Source organism: Tursiops truncatus, chromosome 13, assembly GCF_011762595.2.
Source record: "Tursiops truncatus isolate mTurTru1 chromosome 13, mTurTru1.mat.Y, whole genome shotgun sequence".
NCBI classification, from domain to species: domain Eukaryota; kingdom Metazoa; phylum Chordata; class Mammalia; order Artiodactyla; family Delphinidae; genus Tursiops; species Tursiops truncatus.
Window position 1 is genome coordinate 7,974,590 of NC_047046.1, and position 21,775 is coordinate 7,996,364.

Genomic DNA, 21,775 nt, shown 5'->3' on the forward strand with positions numbered 1-21,775 from the left:
TCTTTTTGATGCTATTGTAAATGAAATTTTCGTGATTTTCTTTCAGATTGTTCATTGTTAGTGTATAGAAATGCTAATTTTTGTCTGTTGATTTTATATCCTGCAGTTTTGCTGAATTAGGGGTGTGTGTGTAGGGGTGGGGTGGGGTGTATGTGTGGGTGTGTGGGGGGGTGGGGGGGTGTGGTGTGCGTGTGTGGGGGGGTGGGTGTGGACTCCTTAGAGTTATCACATTAAGGTCATGTCATCTGCAAGCAGATATTTTTATTCTTTTCCGTATCATTTTAAAAATTTTATGCTTTGATCTGCCTAGAATTTATTTTGTTGTGAGGTATAGGCCACATTGTTTGAGGTTTGTAATTCTTAACCCAGATTGTCCTTTCATCGGACATCTATTTTTCACTCTTAAACAGACTTTGTTTAACCCATCATGGGCCTATCCATAATATTCCCCACACAACCAATTTTAGTGATGATGAGGAAAGGTCTCCAGCTTAATATACCACTGAGATGAAGGAATCATTGGGCTCAGGGTGGGGACTCAGCCTCAGTTGGATGCGAGCTGGCGTTGCAGCCCGTTGACTGAGGATCAGTTCTAAAAGAAAACAGTGCTACAGAAGCAAAGTCCAAATTGAGAGAATTACTCGGTTGAAGAGCACATCTACCGGTGAGGGTGCGGTGGAGGGTTCTGAATTCTGGTTTTGCTCCCTGTGGACAGAATCTTTCCGGCCCCTTCTAGCACATTGGTCTCCTGCATAGGTTTGAGGCAAACGTCCCACGGTGGGCGGGCAAGCACATGGGGCCTCTGTCTAAAGGGCTGGTGCCCAGGGGAGTGGGAGGATCCCAGGATGACCTTACAGGTGTCCTCACTCCCCCAGCACTTCTCCCCTGGGAATAGGCAGACTGCGCACAAGAACCTGCAGAGAGGTGTTTCTCAGCAGTAGAGTAGAAGTGAAAAGCAAGCTATTTTCATATATTGTGTGATCCTATCTTTATAAAACAACATAGACAGGACGTACTGATGTGAGAATATATACATATAAGGGGCGGCCATGGGGTAGGAGTCTAAGCAGTTTCACTTGGAATGTGTGGATGCTTTTCAAGCATATATGAAACTTCTATAAGTGGTAGATGAAACCATTCTGCATTTGAAGAGAGCTTTCCAGCAAGGGCAGTTGCTGCTCTGTTGCTGAGTGCCTGGGGGTTGGGGAGGGCCCTCGGCTGCACGCTTCCTCCACCTCACCGTGTGTCCTCTTCCCTGCAGACTGCAATAAGGTCACTGACCAGTGCCTGTCCTTCTTCAAACGGTGTGGGAATATCTGTCATATTGACCTGAGGTACTGCAAGCAAGTTACCAAGGAAGGCTGTGAGCAGTTCATAGCCGAAATGTCTGTTAGTGTCCAGTTCGGGCAAGTGGAAGAAAAACTCCTGCAAAAACTGAGTTAGTCCATGGACAAGTATGTAAATATGGGGTGGGTGAGGGGAGGGGACGTGGCAGGGGAGGGTAAAAGACTTTACAAAAACTAGGGCTTTTATTTTCAATTTGAAACTTGGAACAACAGACCACAGAACGATTCCATTTTGCAAGTCTCGCTGAGGGAGAAGCCAGTCCGCCACCGTTTTGGGGTTGAGTGAGTCAGGCGCTTTCCTTTGGTCTTTCTGAATCAAAACTGCCCTGCTTTCTGGACCGTCTCTAAGGCAGCCTTTATCAAGAAGACATTCCTGTCGGAGAGGAGGATGGACTTGGGAGAAATTCTCTTACTGGAAGCATGAGCTTAGGAATTTTTTTTTTTTGGTGGTGGTGTTTTTTGTTTTGGACACCTTTTTCCTGGCAACTTTGGGGTTTTTGGTGTCAACATAAAATGGACCACACACCACAGCTGCCGTCTTGACATGTTTGTTTGTTTGGTTTTGTTACATCTTACATTATGCAGAACTATTTTTGTACAAATTGTTCAAAAGTTATTTATGCAAGGTTTGAATGCATACCAGTGTTTTTATTGTTTTGAGATTGCCAACTTTCCTGGTTTCCTTCAGGTAGGAGAGAACTTAACCTGTACGTCATACGACTCCGTCTACACACGTGCCCAGATCTGGCAAAACAGGCTAAGACCTTCCAGTTAAAAGCATGTCTAACTGGAAGTTGAGAGCCTGCTTTGTATGTCAAGAAGTTACATAAGCATGTTGTGGATATGTGTAAATTATAGTCAAAGTGAGACACTTTGCTAAATTTCCTCTGTATAGAATTCACCTTTTTCTCAAAATTTTAAAATTCAGACTTCAGCCTTTGAACTCAGGAGGGGTTTGCTCCCGCATATGAGCTCTTGTACTCTACATAGATCTAATTTATACAGTGAGTCAAGAAGTTGAATAAATGATCCAACATAGCCTTTCTTTTCCTTTTTTCTCTCCTTTGAAGTGTGAGTTGAGTTCTCGTTTAAGGTTTAGAACATGGCTGTTTCCTAGTTGTAAAGTTATGCATTCATAAGTGCCATTGTTGTAAGGTGGTGTTTTCCTAGACCTTCCCTGACGTGGTTTTACCTTTGTTGAATTTGTATAAACAATTGTACAAAAAAAAAACACTCTTGGACTTGGAGGGTTTCTGTTCTAGGGGTGGACTAGAAATTTGACTAGGAAGTCCAGAGGCAGTAGTCTCAACGCCAGTGTATATACTGTTTTGAAGCCAAACAAGGTATAATTTCTTACTCATCTGAGAAATGCGGCAGCCCCTTGGTACGTGTTTTTTCCGTCTTCAGAAAGAGATATTGCTGTTTGTAGCTAATAAAGGTAACGGGAAAGAACTGTGCTACACTAGTGTCCATGTGTAAGAATTAGGTACTAACTGCCTTAAGGGGCAGGGTGGCTTACCTGTTTGGGTGCTGCTGACCACACCCGTGTACAATAACTTCCACAGCCACTTGGCATTTCCACTGCCAAAGGGGGACAGGGGTTCATTTCCTCAGCCTCCACTGGACGCAACTCAAGGAGGCCACATCCTGCACTGGTAACCTGGGGCTGGGGTGGTGGAGGCACCTGGTTAGGCGATAACTTCCCCAGGTGGCAGACATAGAAACCAGTGAGAAGTAGACTTTAGATCACAGGATTTTTATACTGGAACAACTGCTCTAGTCATCTGAAAATGAAGATAACCCAGCTTCCTTCCTCAGGCATCAACAGCAACATCAGACTTGGGACTCATGGGACTAGCCTTTCCTGCTGTGGTAGTTTCATACTGCCCCTGCCCCCATCCTTTTTTTTTTTTGCCACGGTGAAATGGTTTTACATCTCATCTAGTTTGTACCGCTGCCTATTAATTTAAATCCAGAGATACTTTCTGACTCAAATTGGAGACATCTGAAGCTGTTGCACCCCAGAATTTAACTCAGGAGATGCATTTAACAGAGGTTAAGATTAGTTTAACACTCTGTGGTTTATTTATAAAAACGTGGCTTACCTTTGCAAGCCTGATCGTTCATCGTGGAGCACCCACACAAGACGTCAAGTTGCAGTCTTCTTGGCGGCCTGAGTGCTGTGAGCCTCCGAGTAAGAGTCACCCTCACGTCCAATAAAGGCATCTTCTCACTTGGGAACCGTTGAAGGAGGACGGTGGTTTTCAAGTGGAATCTCGGCATTAGAGGGCCCTCTTTCCCCTGTAATGTTTGCAGGAGCACACAGGTCAGCCAAGAGAGGAGGTGAAGGAAGGGCTGCCAGGGCTGAGCAGCCAGAGTTTCCATAAGGACACACCACAGAGTAAGGACAGCATCTCTCTAGGCTTGAGATGGCCAAGGCAGTGCACTGGTCACAGATGACCTTCCCCCAAGTGTACTGAACAATCCAGTTAAGATTATACCCCAGTACAGTCTTGACCAGACTCATTCCTTCAAAAATGAGCTTTAGATGAGGCCAGGCCAAGCTAGGTGCCTGCAAACAGCTGCTCTGAGCCCATACACTATCTGATGAAGTAATGGAAGGACCATAAACCAGAGGGACCACTTCTTGTAAGAGGATCATAACTTCTTAACCCAGGAAAGAGGAGAGGCCATAACCCTCCTTCCTCTAGGCATCCTGGCCTTTACAAAGGCAGGCACCACGGCCCATCCAAAACATGGAATGACATCCTTCCATCCTGTGAGGACAAGGACAAAGAGACGTCATTGCATTCCATTGTGAACTTCCAGAATTTTATCCATATGATAGATGACCTATTCAGAAAAAGATGCATGGCATGCAGCTAGAAAATGCAGATTCCAGGGAGGAATGTTTGCCCTCTGCCAGATAAGTTAGTCCCTTGCAATTCAGTTATTCCAAGTGTCGAGCCTATTAGGCTAAAAATTTGTTGGCTTCTCACTGAGCCAAGGTTATTTCAAAATGCTACTTAAGAAGATCCACCGTTGAGTTTTTGTTCATTGCTGAAACAAGCACCTGAAACTATAAGTCCAAAAAGAAACAGTAAACAAGCTGTTCTGAGACTGAGCAAATAAATCTCAATTTTCTAATTTAAGATACACCAACACCTGCTGCTCAGCTTCTATTTCAGTGTGTTTACCATCACCCACTGGCCTGGATTTGAAGACTTCTCTCCACCAAATTAGGGATTTGTGGGGAACGATGAACTTCTGGAGTTCACCGTCTCAGGAGAAGTACAGACTAAGTGCTCCTAAGGCTTCAGCAGGGGCTGAGCTTTTACTGTCCATCTGAATTGTAGCTAATACCCACCCTGGGCTCTTCAGGCAAGCACAGGAGAAGGGTATTTAGAATATCCACAAGGCTTTGATTTACATGCTCTGACACTCAAAACCAGAAAACGTAGAAAGGCAACTTTTTTTTCACAGCTAGCCAAACTTTCTGCCTTAAGCACAGAGGGGCAAGACTGTTTACCTCCTTTGCTGTAAGTTTCAGGTCTTGTTGATTGACTTCTGGATCCTGAGCACCTGAAGGCATGTGTTAAACACTGCAGAGTCAAAAGATAAAAAACCCACAGGACTCAGCCAAGAAGTTACGTAGTTTCCTAAAAACATACCTGCCCACAAGCCATGGGAATGAATCCACAGTTGGTCTCAACTAAACCAAAAAACCACCCTGATTAGAGCTGGACCTAAAAGAAAAGAGATTTCAGATCATTAATGTCCCAAGAACCTTTTAGCATAAGCTAATGTCTCAGGTTTCTCAGTTGTGGTATTAGAAGAGGTAAGAAAAAGTCATCAGAGCTAGGTTCAAATTCTGATGTGACTTTTTTTTTTTTGGCTGCCCCACATGGCTTATGGGATCTTAGTTCCCTGACCAGGGATTGAACCGGTGCCCTCAGCAGTGAGAGCGCAGAGTCCTAACCACTGGACCACCAGGGAATTCCCTATGGTGACTTTTTAACTGTGAGATTTTCGACAAGTTCTTTAACTTCTCAGAGATCAAGTTCCCCATCTGTGATGTGAGGCAGTATCTATTTCAGAATGCTGGAGGTAACCATAAAGCACCTGGCAAAATACCTGGTCACAGTATGTGGCAAATATGTAGTTAAATTTACTGGTAAATTAGCAGCCAAGGTAGACAGGTACAACATCTTTGAAGGTGCTCCTTTCTCTCATGAAGAATGTACTAGACCAGGCCTGGACACCCATTCATGCTGCACCGAAGTGAATTAGGAACTGGCCAGGACAAATGTAAACAAAAGCATTTTTTAAAACCTAATTTTATTCCTAAAGTTCAAACTAGCTAGTGGGTAGCACTGAAAATACACTTGCAATATATAAAAGTGTAAACTGATTACACGTTAATAAAGAATTTAACACACACACTTCTCTAATGAAGGAAGCTAGATGCAGCCCTCGCTATAAAAAGCTGTACCTGAACAAAAATGGACATGTTTAGTCTCAGGCCCTGGTAGTTGACTATAGAATGTCAGTTGTTCCCAATTACGTTTAAACGCAGAAATAGCAACAATGTGGAAAATTACATTCATCAAATAGTAGCATTTAAAATATACATGACTAATAAAATGAACATTCAGAGGTGCCCCTGTTCAGCGTGTACCATGTCGGCCATTTGCAGACAGTGACCTCATCCAAAGAGAGCAGAAGTTTCAAACATCTGAGTAGTTTAAGTTAAAAATAGGATGAAGGAGAAATAAGAGAACAAGATAAATGTCCTCCAAAGAGAACAGTAGCTGATGCCATAAGCAGTCTGACTTCGGCAATTAGTAATCAGAGATGTGTGCAGAAGCCCAGCAGAAACTGGGAAACTGAGCCAGTCCTCCAGCTGACAGGCATACAGCATGGACCAGTGTTGCTGCAACTTAGGATGAATCTTTCCTGTCCCCAGTTAGTCGTGAAAATAATTTTTAAAAATAGCTTCAGATTTTGAACAGGAAGTTTCCAGTCCCTTCTGTGCACTGAAACGTCTGGGATCGAGCCTGGGGGGTCCTCGGCTTCAGGACTTGAAGACGTGCACGGCGCGCACCACGTACTGCCGGCAGATGGGACACTCGCTCATGCGCTTGCCGCACTTGGTGCAGGTGACCATGTGCCCGCACTCGAGCAAGACGCAGTCGATGATGGCGTCCATGCAGATCCGGCACAGGCTGTCGTCTTCCTCGTCCTGCAGCTGCAGCCGCTCGCCATCTGAAAGGCAACAGAGAGCTGGGGCTGCGGGCACGGCCTCTGAGTGACCCAGAGTGACCCCACTGTAAGAGAAATAGTCCCTGCTTCTTGGCACATCGGTTCCTTCCACTAGAAATGGCAATAATTATACCTCATAGGATTTTGTGAAGAATAAATGAGAGATACTTACTTAGCTTAGAACCAGGGATGAAGTGCCTAACACATGTTAGCTATTTAATTCTTTTTTTCCCGCCCCCGCCCCTATTTAATTCTATTTTACATCTGTATATAATACAAGGTTTTTGTGATAGCTTGCTTCTATAAATAAAAATGAAGAAGCCCTAGGCTGTCCTACACACGGGCCTCAGAGTCAGAACACGATTCGAATTTCCAGCCCAACTGTGTGGCCTTGGGAAAGTCACAGGCTCCAGAGCCTCATCCTAGTAGGAGGGGGAGCTTTATTTCTACACCAACGGGAAAGCTATAGAGTCATACATCAAGTAGCCTGTAGTTGAGGGATGGCACCCCCTGAGCCTTGGAAGCATCTCAAAATTCATCTGTGTTTCTGGCTACGATGGTACTGTTGGGAGTCTGTCTAACTCAAAAGGCATGGGACATTCTGGTTCTGAATAAGAAAGGTTCAGAATGAGTTTAAAAAGTTCATTGCAGCCTGAGATTTGGCCATAGAGCTATGGACAGTGAGGCTTCCCTTTGTATAGGTCACAGAAGGGATTAATGGGAATCATGAAGAAGGTTAGAAAGAACCAAGCAGGAATTCAAGCTTGAAAAGCGAATAGTCCCTGAATTTAAGGAAATAAACACTGTTGTGTCAAGAGAATCTTCTCATCTGGGGTCCTAGTTCATGGTCCATACCATTACTGGAAAGTGGGGAGAAAGGATCCATGAATAAGATAACAGATGAGCCTCTGTAGGCTCCAATGATTAAGATGCCTGTATCTGCTACTGTTGCATCATCTTTGAAGTAGGTGTGGGACTTCCCTGGTGGCACAGTGGTTAAGAATCCGCCTGCCAATGCAGGGGACACGGGTTTGAGCCCTGGTCCAGGAAGATCCCACATGTCTCGGAGCAACTAAGCCCCTGTGCCACAACTACTGAGCCTGTGCTCTAGAACCCACGAGCCACAACTACTGAAGCCCACGTACCTAGAGCCCGTGCTCCACAACGAGAAACCACCACGGTGAGAAGCCCGCACACCGCAACGAAGAGTAGCCCCCGCTCTCCACAACTAGAGAAAGCCCATGCACAGCAACAAAGACCCAACGCGGCCAAAAATAAATAAATATATTGAAAAAATAAATAAATAAATAAATATATTGAAAAAAGAAAAGAAATAGGTGTGCCAAAATACTATCTGCATATTCTGGGCATAAACCTGTTTATCAACAAATGCTGTATTATAACCAGGTTTTAAAGAAAAAAACTCAAGATGACACACGTTAATGATGGGAGGACTGTTTTCTAGATAAGAACATAATATTTGTCAGTCTGAACACCACTGAATTCTTTTTTCTTGCCTATAAATGCTCTGTGGCTTGGCCCTGTTACCAGCTGAGGATTTCTGCTCCATGCTCCATCAATAAATAGTTCAGAAGTTCTTAACCTTAGCTTTTCGTGACTTACAAAGAAACCTACTGATACTTGATGTTAAGAACTACTTAACATCCTGGCTCTAGGGAATTTTTTCCCCCCACTGTTTGATTATCTCAATTGTAGCTTTTAAATCCTCAGTACTGGCCTGCCAGACAGGTTAGTGAGAAAACAAGCCTTTCTTAGATAAAGGAATTTCATTAGAGTTCTAACAAATTATGACCAGAAAAACCAGACTGAACAAAAGATTATCTAACTCATTGGCAATGGTGATCTCAAAGCCAACATCACATAATGAACTTACTGCTTAACAGATCTATAAACAAGTTTATATAACTAATTCACACTCAATAAAAGGATACATAGGTTTCTCAAAAATAAAGTGGACTTAACTGACAGAAACAGGCCAGTTTTTAAAGGCCTAAAGAAAGCTACTACAGGGAAACAAAGGAAAAATAAACCTACATGACTTTTGATTTTCTTCATTCTCTTTGTATAACCGGTTTACTTTCTCTACTAGCTCCCATTTTTCACAACAGCCAGAATAGTTGACAAAATTCCGAGCCAGGATTTCCTTGAGCTGGCGCACGCTCATCCCTTCCACGTCTTCAAGGCTTGACAGGTCAGACAGAGAAGCTCTCACTCTCTTCTTAGCGAGGCCAGATGTCTGAAATCACAGAGTGTGTCCATTACCTCTGTTCCTGCAAATCCAGCAAGGAAAACAGCATGCTGCCTTCACCCTACAGTCATCACTGGCCCTGGAGATTCTCCCCAGACTTCTCACCAGTTCTTGAAGTGTTTTATGTATTGTGCTGCCTTCAAACCAAAAGAAACATCCTGTGCTAATCTAGCGACAGTCCACATGGGCATTTTCCCTGCCTACCAAGGTGACGTGTCAGGGAAACCAAATTTTATAGGTAGTCTCACCCGCTCCTCCAAGTTTTCTTCATCCTCGTCATCATCGTCGTCGTCGTCATCATCTTCTTCATCATCATCTGTGTTTGCTGAAGCTATTTCACTTCGCACCTACACACATAATACATATTAGGTCAGGAATCATTTTCCTAATGGTACCAACCCATATTTATCACTGGAGAAAACCCTTCCAATAGATCCTCCCCAAGAATGACTCTTAATACCTGGCATACTCCACACCTTCCTAGGATCCTGAGTGCTGCTGCCCCTCCCAAAGAGTTGGGCACCACATGATTCGATAAACAATTTACCTTCCATAGTTATCTCAAAAGTCAAATTCCTATGTGCGTGTGAATTTTTAAAATCTAACCATAGTATTAACTCCCCAGAAGTTAAGAAGGTCCCATCACAGAATGTCAAAGCCAAAAGCGTATGGAATTGCACTGTGTCCTTAGCAAAGGACCTGCAGCTGGCTGGTTTAACTGGAGCCTCTAAGATACAGGTAGAAACTAAAGCTCTAAGATCAGCCCTAGTGTCAAGGGTATTTGATTTCAAAGATCTCAATCCTACTACCTCATGCTTAGACATTCTAATTCCAAACAATGCTTTCTAGACTAATTCACTGATGGTTGATGCCATTTCTAGTTTTCAGAAATTCCTCAACAATCAGATACTCTTTTCTTTAAGGAGAACAGAAAGCCTAGGACAATGCCCAATTTCAAGTATTCTACCCCACTAGTTCACAAACACTATATTGTATCATCCAAAGACCCACATCTCCCAAGTGGTGTCATATACCCAAAAGTGACACAAAAGTCAGATGTGTCTTACCTTTGCATCATAATTATGCCAGCTGCCATTTGGGAAAATAATAAAACTCCTAGCTTGGGCTTATCTAATTGATGACTCTTTAGAAAGCAACTAGACCACATTTCCCTCTGCTTCTAACCTCTTTCCTCAAAGGAGAAAATTAAATGTGGAAATGAATGTTCAAAACAATTCTTTCAGCATTTTAGAATCATTCATATATACAAATTGAGTATTAATTACAAGACTTTGCATGTTATTCAATTAGTATGCCCAAGGACCTCACTGGGACAACATTCTGCACTGGCATTTCTTTGAAATGAGTAAATAACCATATCCTGTCACTAATTCAGATGGCTGTTTCCCAATATCTAAATTAGAACAATTTTACGGTAGCAAGGCAACTGGGCATTAGGTTAACTTATAGTTTCCATGGTCACTGACATACAAATAGTCCTGCAAATGTTTATATGCTACATTTGACAGTCATTATTTCGACAGCTAGTATTTAACTATATAAGAGAGGGAAACTGAGGTAACTAAGGTCAAGAGACTGATGAGCTCTTTTTGGGCCCTTCAGGCAGCATCTGAGCTTGGAGCCTCACATCAGGAGAGCCTGCAAGTGCAGAGTTCAGCAGCACGTGGAACCCCGGCTCAGCAAGGAGTCTTCAGCCCTAAAGCCCCCTCCATATTGGCGGAAAGCAGACGACATGCCAGGCCCTCGGGGTAATTACACCCTCGTACCTGTGCCAGTACTCCAGATCCTAAGGTCCGGTCTCCACCCATAAGCTCTCCCTGAAAGGAAGACATGGTAGCAGATGGGGCTGTATAGTTTGAAAAAAATGAATGTGTAAAAAAGCTAGAAGTCTGGGACCTTGAGGAATTCAGACTGCTCGTGTCCAGGTTGTCCTCAGAGCCCAGCCCACGGTGACACAGTACCAGATCTACCAAGTCTTCTTTCTCTCGACAGGTATCGATCGGTATGTTTCTAAGAATGAGATACTGCCGTAGATCCTTCACTTTCAGTCTCATTAACTGAGGGCGCTGAAAGGCTGTCTCTTGTAATAAGTGACAAGTGGAACATCTACGGAGATTTTCTTGTAAGATCGAACAAACGGAGCAAAAGTCTTTCTTGCAGTCACAACATACATGCTGAAGAAACAGATAGGAAAGAAGCATTTAATGAGAGCCAGATACAAGCCATTGTGAAAGCACTAGTTTTCCTTTTGCCTTCTATTAAAATTAAATTTTAGTTCTTATGAAGTCCCCCATGGCACCAGACCCATGGGCATTTTCGTGTTCTAAAAGTGGTGAAAATCAAAACAGTCACTGCTGAGGCAGTTTGGATTCACAGAAGTTCAAATACAGACCTTTAAGAAAAACATACTCTTGTGTTAATGAATTAAAACCTTTCCACCCCTTCGGGCAAACGTAATTAGCAAAACAGAGCTGACTTGAACCACATGGAGCAGAAAGCATGACCACAAACTCTCTTCCTGCTCTTTGCCTATGTGAAAATTTCCCCATTTAAAGAGAATGCAGGCTTCCCTGGTGGCGCAGTGGTTAAGAATCGGCCTGCCAGTGCAGGGGACATGGGTTCGCGCCCTGGTCCGGGAGGATCCCACATGACATGAAGCAACTAAGCCCGTGTGCCACAACTACTGAGCCTGCGCTCTAGAGCCCATGAGCCACAGCTACTGAACCCATGTGCCACAACTACTGAAGCCTGCACACCTAGAACCTGTGCTCTGCAACAAGAGAAGCCACTGCAATGAGAAGCCCGCGCACCGCAACAGAGCGGCCCCCACTCGCCGCAAGTAGAGAAAGCCCACGCGCAGCAATGAAGACCCAATGACACCAAAAATTAAAAAAAAAAAAAAAAGAGAGAGAAGGGGGAAAAGCCTAACACAGGGAAAGAGAAAGGCAACTGATCTCTCAAGGTCAATCCAAGCAAACAGAGGACCCCACTTATACAGTAATCTGTACCCTAGAGCCTTAATCACAATCAAAGCCATTCCACAAGCAAAACTTAAAAGAAGACATGATGATGTGGTCATTTCTGCTTGGGGCATTGTTCCCACAAGCTAACACCTTGTTTGTTAAGTATTTCAAAGGACTGGATTGACAAGCCTGGGAGATGGCCCAGCAATATGATGGTTCTCAGAAAGAACAACTTTCTGTCCTAAAGAAAATAACGGTTTTAGCTGTTATTTTGCATGTTGAATCTTTAAACAGTAGCTAATGTTAATATACTCATTTCTTCACTTGAGTTAATGTGGGTGGGGATACATTTTTTGAAACTTGAGATCAAAGTTATAGTAAATCTTCTCTGAACAAAATTGCAGACTAATTAAATCTCTTGCTTCAGAACATAAGAATCAAAGTGTATGAACAGGTCAGAGTCCAGGAGAAAGAATGGCTGAGCAACATGAGAAGTAACAACGTCTAGTCAGAAAACCTGAGCAGTGATACAGTCTCTGCAACTCAGCACTTTTCTAAATGGGGAATGGTTATTAGGACTTTTTGATATTTGTATAAGAAGAAATGAATATTCATTAGTATTCAAAATAACATACAATCAAGAATTGTGATACATGTGTTTTTTTGTGTGTAACATTTCATCCAACTCACCTTCTTTCTAAAGACTGAAAATGAAAGTCCACAGGCTTTGCAAACTATATTAGGCCCTTCTGTAGGTGCTGGTGGGTAAGTGGTAAAATCAGAGCTCGGTGTAAATCTGAATGGACCAGTGCCTCCTGCAAATCCTGACTGTTGGCCCCTGACAGCTCCAGTCCCCATGACTTCATTCAGCAGCCCACAGCACGAAGCCCACATAGACGTGGCACCCGCCTGGAAAGGAACGAAAATAGGCACCAGTTTAAAGCTGATTGGAACCTGGGCTCTCTGGGATTCTCGGGGAATGCCATTCTGGAGAGGCACGTTTGCCCTAAATAATTTCGAAATTATTCTTTTAAGCATCAAAATTTTAAGCTATTGGGAAGTGGATAATATTCTGGTATTTACAAAGAATATTTGGCTTTGGGGATACTCATGATATATTGTTAACAAAGGAGAAGATACAATATGAACCCAATTTCGTAAAACAACAACAAAAAACACATATGCTTAGAGATACACGTGCATGCACACAGAAGAAAAATGACTAGATGGAAGTAAGTGCTGTGCAATATTTGGGATATGCTTACACCGAAAAAAGCTGTTCACTGTTTATCTGAAATTCAAATTTAACTGAGTGTCTTGTATTCTATCTGGCAACCTTAGACTGGTGACTACAGCACCGTTCTATAGGCTGAGGCAGATTTTCCCAGCTATCATTTAGCAGAAAGAATATAAATTCTAATTACTTAATTTCATTAAACTTCTGTCCTCTCATTTGTATCTGGGCATAATAAACTATGGCATGTGGAAACTTTTTTGATTTTTTAAAAATGACTGGGAAAACATCAAAATGCCAGTTGAAGTGCTCTCTAGGTTTTCATGTATATCTCGTATAATTTGTTTTCCCCTGCTTTCCAAACCTTTATAAGGAATATATTAATTTAACATTAAGGAAAATATTTTAAAAAAGCAAACTGAGAATACTGAACACAATTTCTGATGACTTGATAATCATAATGACGTTTTGAGGTGTAAGGGCTATTTGCCACTCCACTAAGTGGCTTGAAACTAATATGCTGCCTTTTATGTTTTTTCCTCTCATCTCTTCCCTTTCTGTGAATCACCACTGCTATCACTATATCTACCTCTAGCAACCTGTCTCTCCTTTTTTACTGCATTCAGAAACCTGATAACCAAGCTTGTTAGAAGTGTATATAAAAATACATTTTCAGTGAGGGCTCAAGGCATTTTCCTATGCTTAAAATATAAAGCTACACTGTTTGGAACCAATGAGCTTTTGCCCCTTGTCCTACTACTTATGCATATTCTAGACTCTAGATAATGTGATAAGTAATGGAAGTCCAGGTAGGTGAGGTCTTATTAGTTAAAATGGCATAACAAAGGCACTGTTCCATTTATTTTATTATCTAATTCTGTCAAACATTTACTGCTTGTCCAATGAGCTCTTAAAAAAATATTTTTTAAACAACCTTAAAAGGCTATTTGGAGGGACTTCCCTGGCGGTCCAGTGGTTGAGACTTTGCCTTCCAGTGTGGGGGGTGCGGGTTAGATTCATGGCTGGGGAGCTGGGATCCCACATGCTTTGTGGCCAAGGGACCGAGGCATGAAGCAGGGGCAATGTTGTAGCAAATTCAGTAAAGACTTTGGAGATGGTCCACATCAAAAAATAGTAATAATGGGACTTCCCCGGCGGCGCAGTGGCTAAGAATCCGCCTGCCAATGCAGGGGACACGGGTTCGAGCCGTGGTTCAGGAAGATCCCACATTCCGCGGAGCAACTAAGCCTGTGCGCCACAACTACTGAGCCTGCGCTCTAGAGCTGGCGCGCCACAACTACTGAAGCCCGCGCGCCTAGAGCCCATGCTCCACAACGAGAAGCCATGGCAATGAGAAGCCCACGCACCGCAACAGAGTAGCCCCCGCTCGCCGCAACTAGAGAGAGCCCGCGCACAGAAATGAAGACCCAACGCAGCCAAAAATAAATAAATAAATAAATAAAAGAAAAAGAAAAAAAAGAATCTGCCTGCCAATGCAGGGGACACGGGTTCGAGCCCTGGTCCGGGAAGATCTCACATGCCGCGGAGCAACTAAGCCCGTGTGCCACAACTATGGAGCCTGCGCTCTAGAGCCCGCGAGCCAGAACTACTGAAGCCTGTGCACCTACAGCCCGTGCTCTGCAACAAAAGAAGCCACCACAATGAGAAGCCTGCGCACCTCAACGAAGAGTAGCCCCTGCTCACCACAACTAGAGAAAGCCCACGCGCAGCAACGGAGACCCAACACACCCGGAAAAAAAAAAAAAGAAAGAAAGAAAGACAGTGGTTGGACTCACCAGGAGAGCCTTAAAAAATACTGGTGCCTGAGTCCCAGCCCCAAGATTCTGATTTAACAGGTCTGGGGTACAACCTGGGCCTCAGAATTTTTTTTAATTCCCTATGTGATGTGAATGTACAGTCAAGGTTAAAAGGTTAACACCTGCTCGGTCTAGGGGATTTCTCCTTTCTGCCTACATCATTTCAGCTGGAGAATCACTCAGATTCCCAAATGGAAGGGGCTGTGGTTACTTCTGAAGCCTGTGCCTCTAGAGTTCTAGAACCAACATCTCTGCCACGTGCTCCTCACTACCTGTGTAGGTACCGCCCCTTCACACCCCCATCCCCAAGTAGTGGGATTTGCCTCTAGTGTTTCCTTTCCCCCTCTGGTTTCCCCTAATCCTTTCAGAAAGGATTAGCTCAGAAGGCCTCAGCTGAGTTTTTAACAATTTAATCTGATTCTTATATCAGTTCCTTTCCTTTTAAAAAACAAAAAAAATTTTTTTTTTAATGTTTTTGGCTGCACCACACGCGCATGTTTTAGTTCCCCGACCAGGGATCGAACTTTCCTGCAGTGGAAGCTCGGAGTCTTAACCACTAGACCGCCAGGGAAGTCCCCAATCAGTTCCTTTCCTTTACCACATATCAGCCTGGAAGTTAAGCTGAAATTTGGTGCCCTCCTTCATTTTACTTGCTCTTTGCTTTTTGGCCCAGATTTCTTACTTCCTAACTTATTCCTCTACATATTTTCTTGGGTGAACTCTCCAATACTGGGAGAAAGACAGTGATTTCTGGGTCTGTCAAAAAGCCATTTGGCAAACTATTTTTGTCCTTCTTCACCCCCAAGTTGAAGAATCCACCCAGAAAATGAATCTTCCAAACTTAGGGTCCATCTCCCTGCCTCCGGTTAGTATGTTTCATCTTCTTGTACTTTCCCTTAAAGTCCTAATTGCCTGAATTTCTTCTGCGTGTCCCCTCAGGGCACAGGGATCCCTATTTAAGGACTATTACCTTGCCCTAATAATGCTTTGAGTGTCCTATACTGACCTTTCTCCTCTCAAATCTGTCCAAATTTCTGTTAATACTTGATATAACAGTCCCATTTTTCAAGTGACAGAATCTACAAAAGCAATTAGGGAACAATTTAAGAGAGCGTTTTCCCAACAGTTTATTGAACGTGTGCTCTTGGGAAAGGGGCGGGGAGGCGAACATGAATTTATTCTCTGAGCTCTTGACTCTCTGTCTTTGTTATATTTCCTTAGAGCCCAGTTACCGTACCTGGTAGGGTCATAAACAAAAAGCTTCCCCTTTTTGAACCCTCCCCTTAAAAGCTTTAGAGACCCAGGTTCATGTTCTCTCTACTTCCGTCGTCCCTATCCTCTAAGATCTTCCGCCAGTTTAATCAGCCTGCATTCCGTTATTTTTCTTTTATTCACACTCTGCTTACCTTTTGATAGTAAGATTGAAGCGTATTTTCCGAACTACTACCTTTCCACGAATAAAGCCAAAGTCTGGATCTCTGCTATGATCTGGGCTTATGTGACTAACAATTCTAAACCCTACTTGGGACCATGGTTGACAGCAGGACTCTACAGACTAAACCACATGAATCCAAGAGGTGAGAAGGATGGTTACATTTCCTCTCTTGACCATGAATATGGACCATCAAAAACAACATAGAGAATAACCGAATAAGGCAACCATCTACTTATGTCTGATACAAAACTCCTAGTTTAGAGAATTTAGCTGTGTTTCTAGTTGACTTTCTAGCCATCAATGACTACTGAAAATAAATGACTTTTTCTTGATAAACCTAATCCCTTTCCTAAACATCCTGTTAGACTAAAATTGCTCCTGAGTAGATTAGCCATGGAACCATGGCCTGCCAGGCATCAATTAAGAACCAGATCTCATATTAAAAACTTACATGGCCCACAGTAAGAAATTAAATTGTAAAGCCTCCTGTTTGGACTGCCCCAGACACCTAGATCTCTTCATGTTATTCTAGTATCCAATGCCAGTTCTCATGTTTTCAAAGACAGTGCACCAAGATTTTAGGGAGCCAATAACACTACATTTTTTTCTCACTCCCATTTTAAAACTGAGTAAAGAAATAAGACAAACAGAAATTTAAATATTTGCTTTTTTACTGGTAACACCAATTGGAGAACATGACTTTAGCTCTGCAGCCAACTGGTCTTGATAACATGCCAGCCAGCCACCAGCACAGCTGACCAACAGCAGCTTACCATCTAGTTGACCAGAGTCCCTTCCCTACCCACAGGAAGATAAATCTGAGAAGGTCTCAGAAAAGTACTGAAGCAAGCATGTTCAGCTCCTTTGCTAAAATCACCAACATAAAAGTTCGTCTTGTTCCTTCCTAAAGAATGAATTAGAAATTCCCTCCCCTCTGTAGGAGTACAGAGGAGGGGAGGAGACTGTGATCCACAACTGTAAACACTTTGCAGGAGAGTGGGACTGACAGTTTCCAGTGCTGTGACACTTATTTCCACAATAGCACCACCACCAATTTTTTAAGCACTCTCTTGGGTTCCTCAGTCAGATTCACACAATACAGGCCCATTCTGAATCATCATTTCAGTCAACAAAAGCAAGAGGGAATGTGTTCTTTCTTTGCAAGAGCAGTACCCCAGCCTTCTTTTTGGCAGAGTGCCAGTTTTCAAATGGCTCAAGGTTCAGCTGTCTTTGATTGTGCGTGTGCGTGTCTGTGTGAGATCTAATGTGCTTTCTAGAATATCTGGGGGTTGGGGCGGGGAGACGTCCAAAATGCTCAACTTACAGAATTAACAAGTTTACTACAAACTTTGAATCCTATTCTAAACTACATCAGGATGTGATCCCTTTTAATTATTCCACCAAATGTAATAGTAGCCAGGCAAACTAGAATGAAGACCAAGAAAAGCTGTAGTGATTTCCATGAAGATTAAATGACAGCCAGAGAGAGAGAGAGAGAGAGAGAAGGGGGAGTGGGGAAGTTGATGGGTTTGAAAACAGCAAAAAACTAAATGATCATAGTCTAAATCATTTGCTTTTGATTAAACTAGGTAAACAGCAGTAATCATAATGCCACCTCCTAAGAGTTGCTTGCCTCAACTCTAAATTAAATATGGTAATATTTTACACACTTATTTTAAGGATAAACCTAGAAGTTTCAATTTCAAGAACATTAATTTTCTTGGATGCTGTAAGAAGCTACAAGGACCAGGCAGGGATTCAGTTCTTCCACCAGTGGAAGCTTCTTCAGAGAACTCAATCACCACAAGCTTTGTCTTTAAACTCTGAACAACCTTCAGTTTGCTAAAACTCAATGTCCTTATGTTAAACAATATGAAAAGATGTTTCAAATCTCAGTACCAGTGATATAAGAGAGTAAGTTTTACAGTTTAAATTTCAATTAGGTTAATCTTCCCTACAGAAATTAAAGTAAACCAGAAGAAACCATTAAGATAATAAGCAAAAATCTTTACTCTATTTAGAGCCACTGGAGGAACAGTTCCTTAAAAAGGGAAAGAATTTCTTACTGAAACTGCTGCTTCAACTGAAATACAATACACCAGGAACTCTGCGATCTTAATGATTAAATATCAGGCTATATACCACAAAGGAGGAAATTCTAAATCCTAAGTTCTTTCTCTCATACCATTTGGACATTAAGCAGGATGCAAAAACAAATGCTGAACTTAAAACTGTAATATTCTTAGGTAAGACATTTGGCCAAATTGATTGATTTTTACAAATAATGTGTTCTGGAGATCATAAATGTCACCTTCTTCATGTTTGGGTTTTGTTTTCTTTTCTTAAAACAGTATACTTGGTACTTCCCTGGTGTCGCAGTGGTTAAGAATCCGCCTGCCAATGCAAGGGACACGGGTTCGATCCACGGTCTGGGAAGATCCCACATACCACGGAACAACTAAGCCCGCAGGTCACAACTACTGAGCCCATGTGCCACAACTACTGAAGCCCGCGCGCCGCAGCAAAGAGCCCCTGCTCGCCGCAACTAGAGAAAGCCTGAGCACAGCCACAAAGACCCAACGCAGCCAAAAATAAGTAAATAAAATTAAAAAACAAAACAGTATACTTGACCCTTAGCACCACTCCCCCACCTTTCAGAGAAAGGAGGAAAAAAAAAAAGGAAAAGGAAATTACATTAAACAGATTACTTTCGTCTTGATGTCTTGTTTTGAGCTTGGAAGAATGAACATGATTAGTACAATTAAGGGTGAGATCAATATAAATATGGGAAAACAGGAAGGAGATTAAATCAAATTAGCATAAGATACTAATTTGGATTTTTTTTAATCCCTTATAGGAAGTTAGTTAGATGCTACTCTAAGGTAAAATGGTTACTTGAATCTTTGAGACAAACCTATTTCAAAACAACAGTTTCTAAACAATAACAAAAAAAGACAAAAAAATTAAAGGAAGAAAGTAAATACCCATTCTACACATATACTAAAATCAGCTCCTGGTCCTGGGTTTGTGTGAAGATGTACTTATCTGATTGCTTGGCTTTTAAATTAATTTTAATTCCACTGAAATTTTAATTTAATACTTGCTTAGATGAACATTCACATGTTAGAATTCCATGACATCAGGAATTAATGCCCCTGCCCAGAATCTATAGATACCGCAAAATTAGACAATTTCAATATGAAACAAAGTTAATAGCCCCAATCCTAAATTTTGTGAATCCAGTTTTCACGAAAACTTAAATGAAAAGCAGTATCTTCATAACTGTCATCTTGTTCAGACTGATGTCTATTTAGGTCTGCATTTTGTTTCATAAAATATACCTTTTTATATTTTCAAATCCCATCCAACTTTGTTTCTAAAATTTCAACTCAGAAAGCAGTATCCTCCACCTAAATTCAAAAACACTTCTGAAAAAATTTCAACACTGTACTTGCCCTTAATTCTCTCCTTCTAAACCTTGTTTCTTGATAGGTCACAAATTTAATATTTACTAATAAAGTTACTGACATTCTTTGAGGCATTATGTATAAAGATCCCTTATTGGTTTTTGGATCTTAACACACAGCGGGATGATGGTTTTCAGGAAAGAAAGCTAGTTTTAGATATTTTAATAGGTATTCTAAGTTGAAATATTTTATAGCTGAACTGGGAAGTTAAAAAATAAGCTCTTTGAATATCCTCATACTTTAACACCCAGTTCGGAAGTTACCTATTCCAAAAATCTTCCTTGCTTCCTAGAGCCAGAAAAAAATCCTTTCTTGCTCCTGAGGGTTTTGCATTTTTTTGATACCTTACATCAAATTCTGCCTCATAATGTGGTTTCTTGAGAATGTCTCTTCTCTTTTGGTTGGCAAACTCCTAAAGGGTGGGATTATATTTTGAATTACTTCTACGCATGATATATTCCTCTTAGCTAACACATAGGAAATGCTCAACAAAATATCTTCTTGGGGCTTTGTGAAGGTAGAGGTTTAGCTAGCAGTTCACTCTGTTATTTTTCTTACCCACGCCAATCACACCTCTTCACTGAGATTAATGAAATCAACGATGTCTGAAAGAGTATCACCTTATGACTCACCCCACTTGGTTTGAATCAATACGTGAATTGATTGTTGTACCCAGAGCTCTTTAGAACTCTCAGCGATCAAGTTGAGAGAATCAGCTCCCAAAAGTAGGCCAGAACCTCCCCCCTCCCCCCTCTTCCTTAAACTTCTCACTCAGTGATGCTCCCACGCTCTCACACCCACCGTGAAGACTCAAGCTGTCAAATTACTTGCTGCGTACCTAGCAGCGATGGAGACACAACGGGTTTGCTAAGAGCTCTAGGTCACGGCCCCTGTGTTAAGCCTGCAAACAGATCCTTCAGGGTGGGATCCCCGCCCCGAGACATTTCTAACCAGTTAGCCGGGTCCCAGCCTCACGACTCCCCGCACAACCCCTTTTCCCTTCGTCCTGCAGTTTCCGTCCTGCGACAGTCCCGTGGTGCTCCCAACATTTGGGTTAGTTCAAGGACTCGGGGCGGGAGAGGGCACGCTGTGGGCAAAGGCACGGAGGGTGAGGCGAGCACCAGGGGGTCTGCCTCCGGCCCCCGAGGACACGGACAGGGCCCAGCGCGGAGAGGGGCCCACCAGGCGTGAGTGCAGGGCGGGCCCGGGCTCTCCCCCGGCCTCGGGCTCGCTGACGGAGGCGCTGTGGGAGTTGGAAACGTCCGGGAGCCCACGACATCCGCCCTGCGGGTCAGGGCCCCAGAAGCCGGCGGGGGACCCCCCCTCCGCGGAGCTCTCCGAGGTGCCGGCAGGGTAACCCCTGAGGCGAAAGGAAGGCACTTCGAGCGCACTGGCCGGAGAGGAGAGGAGGGACTGCCCGGCCCCACCGGCCCCTCACCTTCATGGCCGCGACCGCCGCTTCTGGGTCGGCTCTGCCGAGGAATTCAGCACCATAGCAGAACCTACCACAACCACCTTCCTTCCTTCTGGGCGGCGATACTGAGGCTCCCGAGGCGACCCAGCGTCCAGACGTAAGGGGCGTGGTCACGCCCGCCGCGCGCGCCCGGGAAGATCGCCGAGCGGCGGCCGACTCGGCCAATCCGGAGCTGACACTCGGGGGGCCGGTCACCAAAGCCAATGAAGTGGCGGGAATGGGGCGGGGCCTCCGTCGCAGCCTGGAAGGCCGAGAAAGAATCCATTCCGCCCCAAGCAGAGATGGGCGGGTCTGGGCGTGGCGGGAGTCACCGAGCGGTTTTCTCCGCGGTTTTCTCCGCTGGATCGCTGAACTTGGAGTCAGCGTACCCTGCAGGAAACTGCAGCAGAGATCTGGGTTCAGGGCTGGGTGGTCAAGTTCCTCTGGAGATGAGGGCGGGAAGGGGCGTGGTAAATTTGAAAACGCCGGTTGGTTGGAACTTTTTTGT

General features: G+C 43.4%; 2 protein-coding genes across 32 annotated transcripts in view; one reads left to right on the forward strand and one right to left on the reverse strand.

Annotated features, from left to right (window-relative positions):
- Positions 1-1,889, forward strand: part of KDM2B (lysine demethylase 2B) — a 122,557-nt gene extending 120,668 nt beyond the window's left edge. For all 26 annotated transcript variants that reach the window (XM_073790043.1, XM_033836854.2, XM_033836859.2 and 23 more), the window contains one exon: positions 1,262-1,889. In XM_073790043.1, the coding sequence (XP_073646144.1) occupies positions 1,262-1,443 (182 nt within the window). In that variant the 3' untranslated portion in view covers positions 1,444-1,889. The remainder of the gene's footprint in view (positions 1-1,261) is intronic.
- A 100-nt stretch (positions 1,890-1,989) lies between these two features.
- Positions 1,990-21,407, reverse strand: RNF34 (ring finger protein 34). 6 transcript variants are annotated; one of them, XM_033836870.2, is made up of 8 exons: positions 21,253-21,407; positions 12,552-12,770; positions 10,860-11,072; positions 10,665-10,715; positions 9,126-9,224; positions 8,664-8,865; positions 3,452-6,611; positions 1,990-3,012 (listed from the first exon to the last, which is right to left on the reverse strand). In XM_033836870.2, the coding sequence occupies exons 1-7, from the start codon at positions 21,256-21,258 to the stop codon at positions 6,421-6,423; spliced, it is 981 nt and encodes a 326-aa protein (XP_033692761.1). In that variant the 5' UTR covers positions 21,259-21,407; the 3' UTR covers positions 1,990-3,012; positions 3,452-6,420. The 6 variants fall into 6 exon arrangements, with proteins under 6 accessions (XP_033692761.1, XP_073646160.1, XP_019805797.1 ...); XM_073790059.1 differs by having other exon boundaries at positions 3,452-3,647; positions 5,018-6,611; positions 10,665-11,072; XM_019950238.3 differs by lacking the exon at positions 10,860-11,072.
- Positions 21,408-21,775: the final 368 nt, after the last annotated feature.

What these genes read in the sequence shown, in the direction of transcription:
- RNF34 (XM_073790059.1), bottom strand. An exon ending in TTTCAGTCTTTAGAAAGAAG is followed by an intron (nt 11,073 to 12,551) that starts GTGAGTTGGATG and finishes CTGTTTCTTCAG; the next exon opens with CATGTATGTTGTGACTGCAA. An exon ending in AAGAAAACTTGGAGGAGCGG is followed by an intron (nt 8,866 to 9,125) that starts GTGAGACTACCT and finishes CTGTGATTTCAG; the next exon opens with ACATCTGGCCTCGCTAAGAA.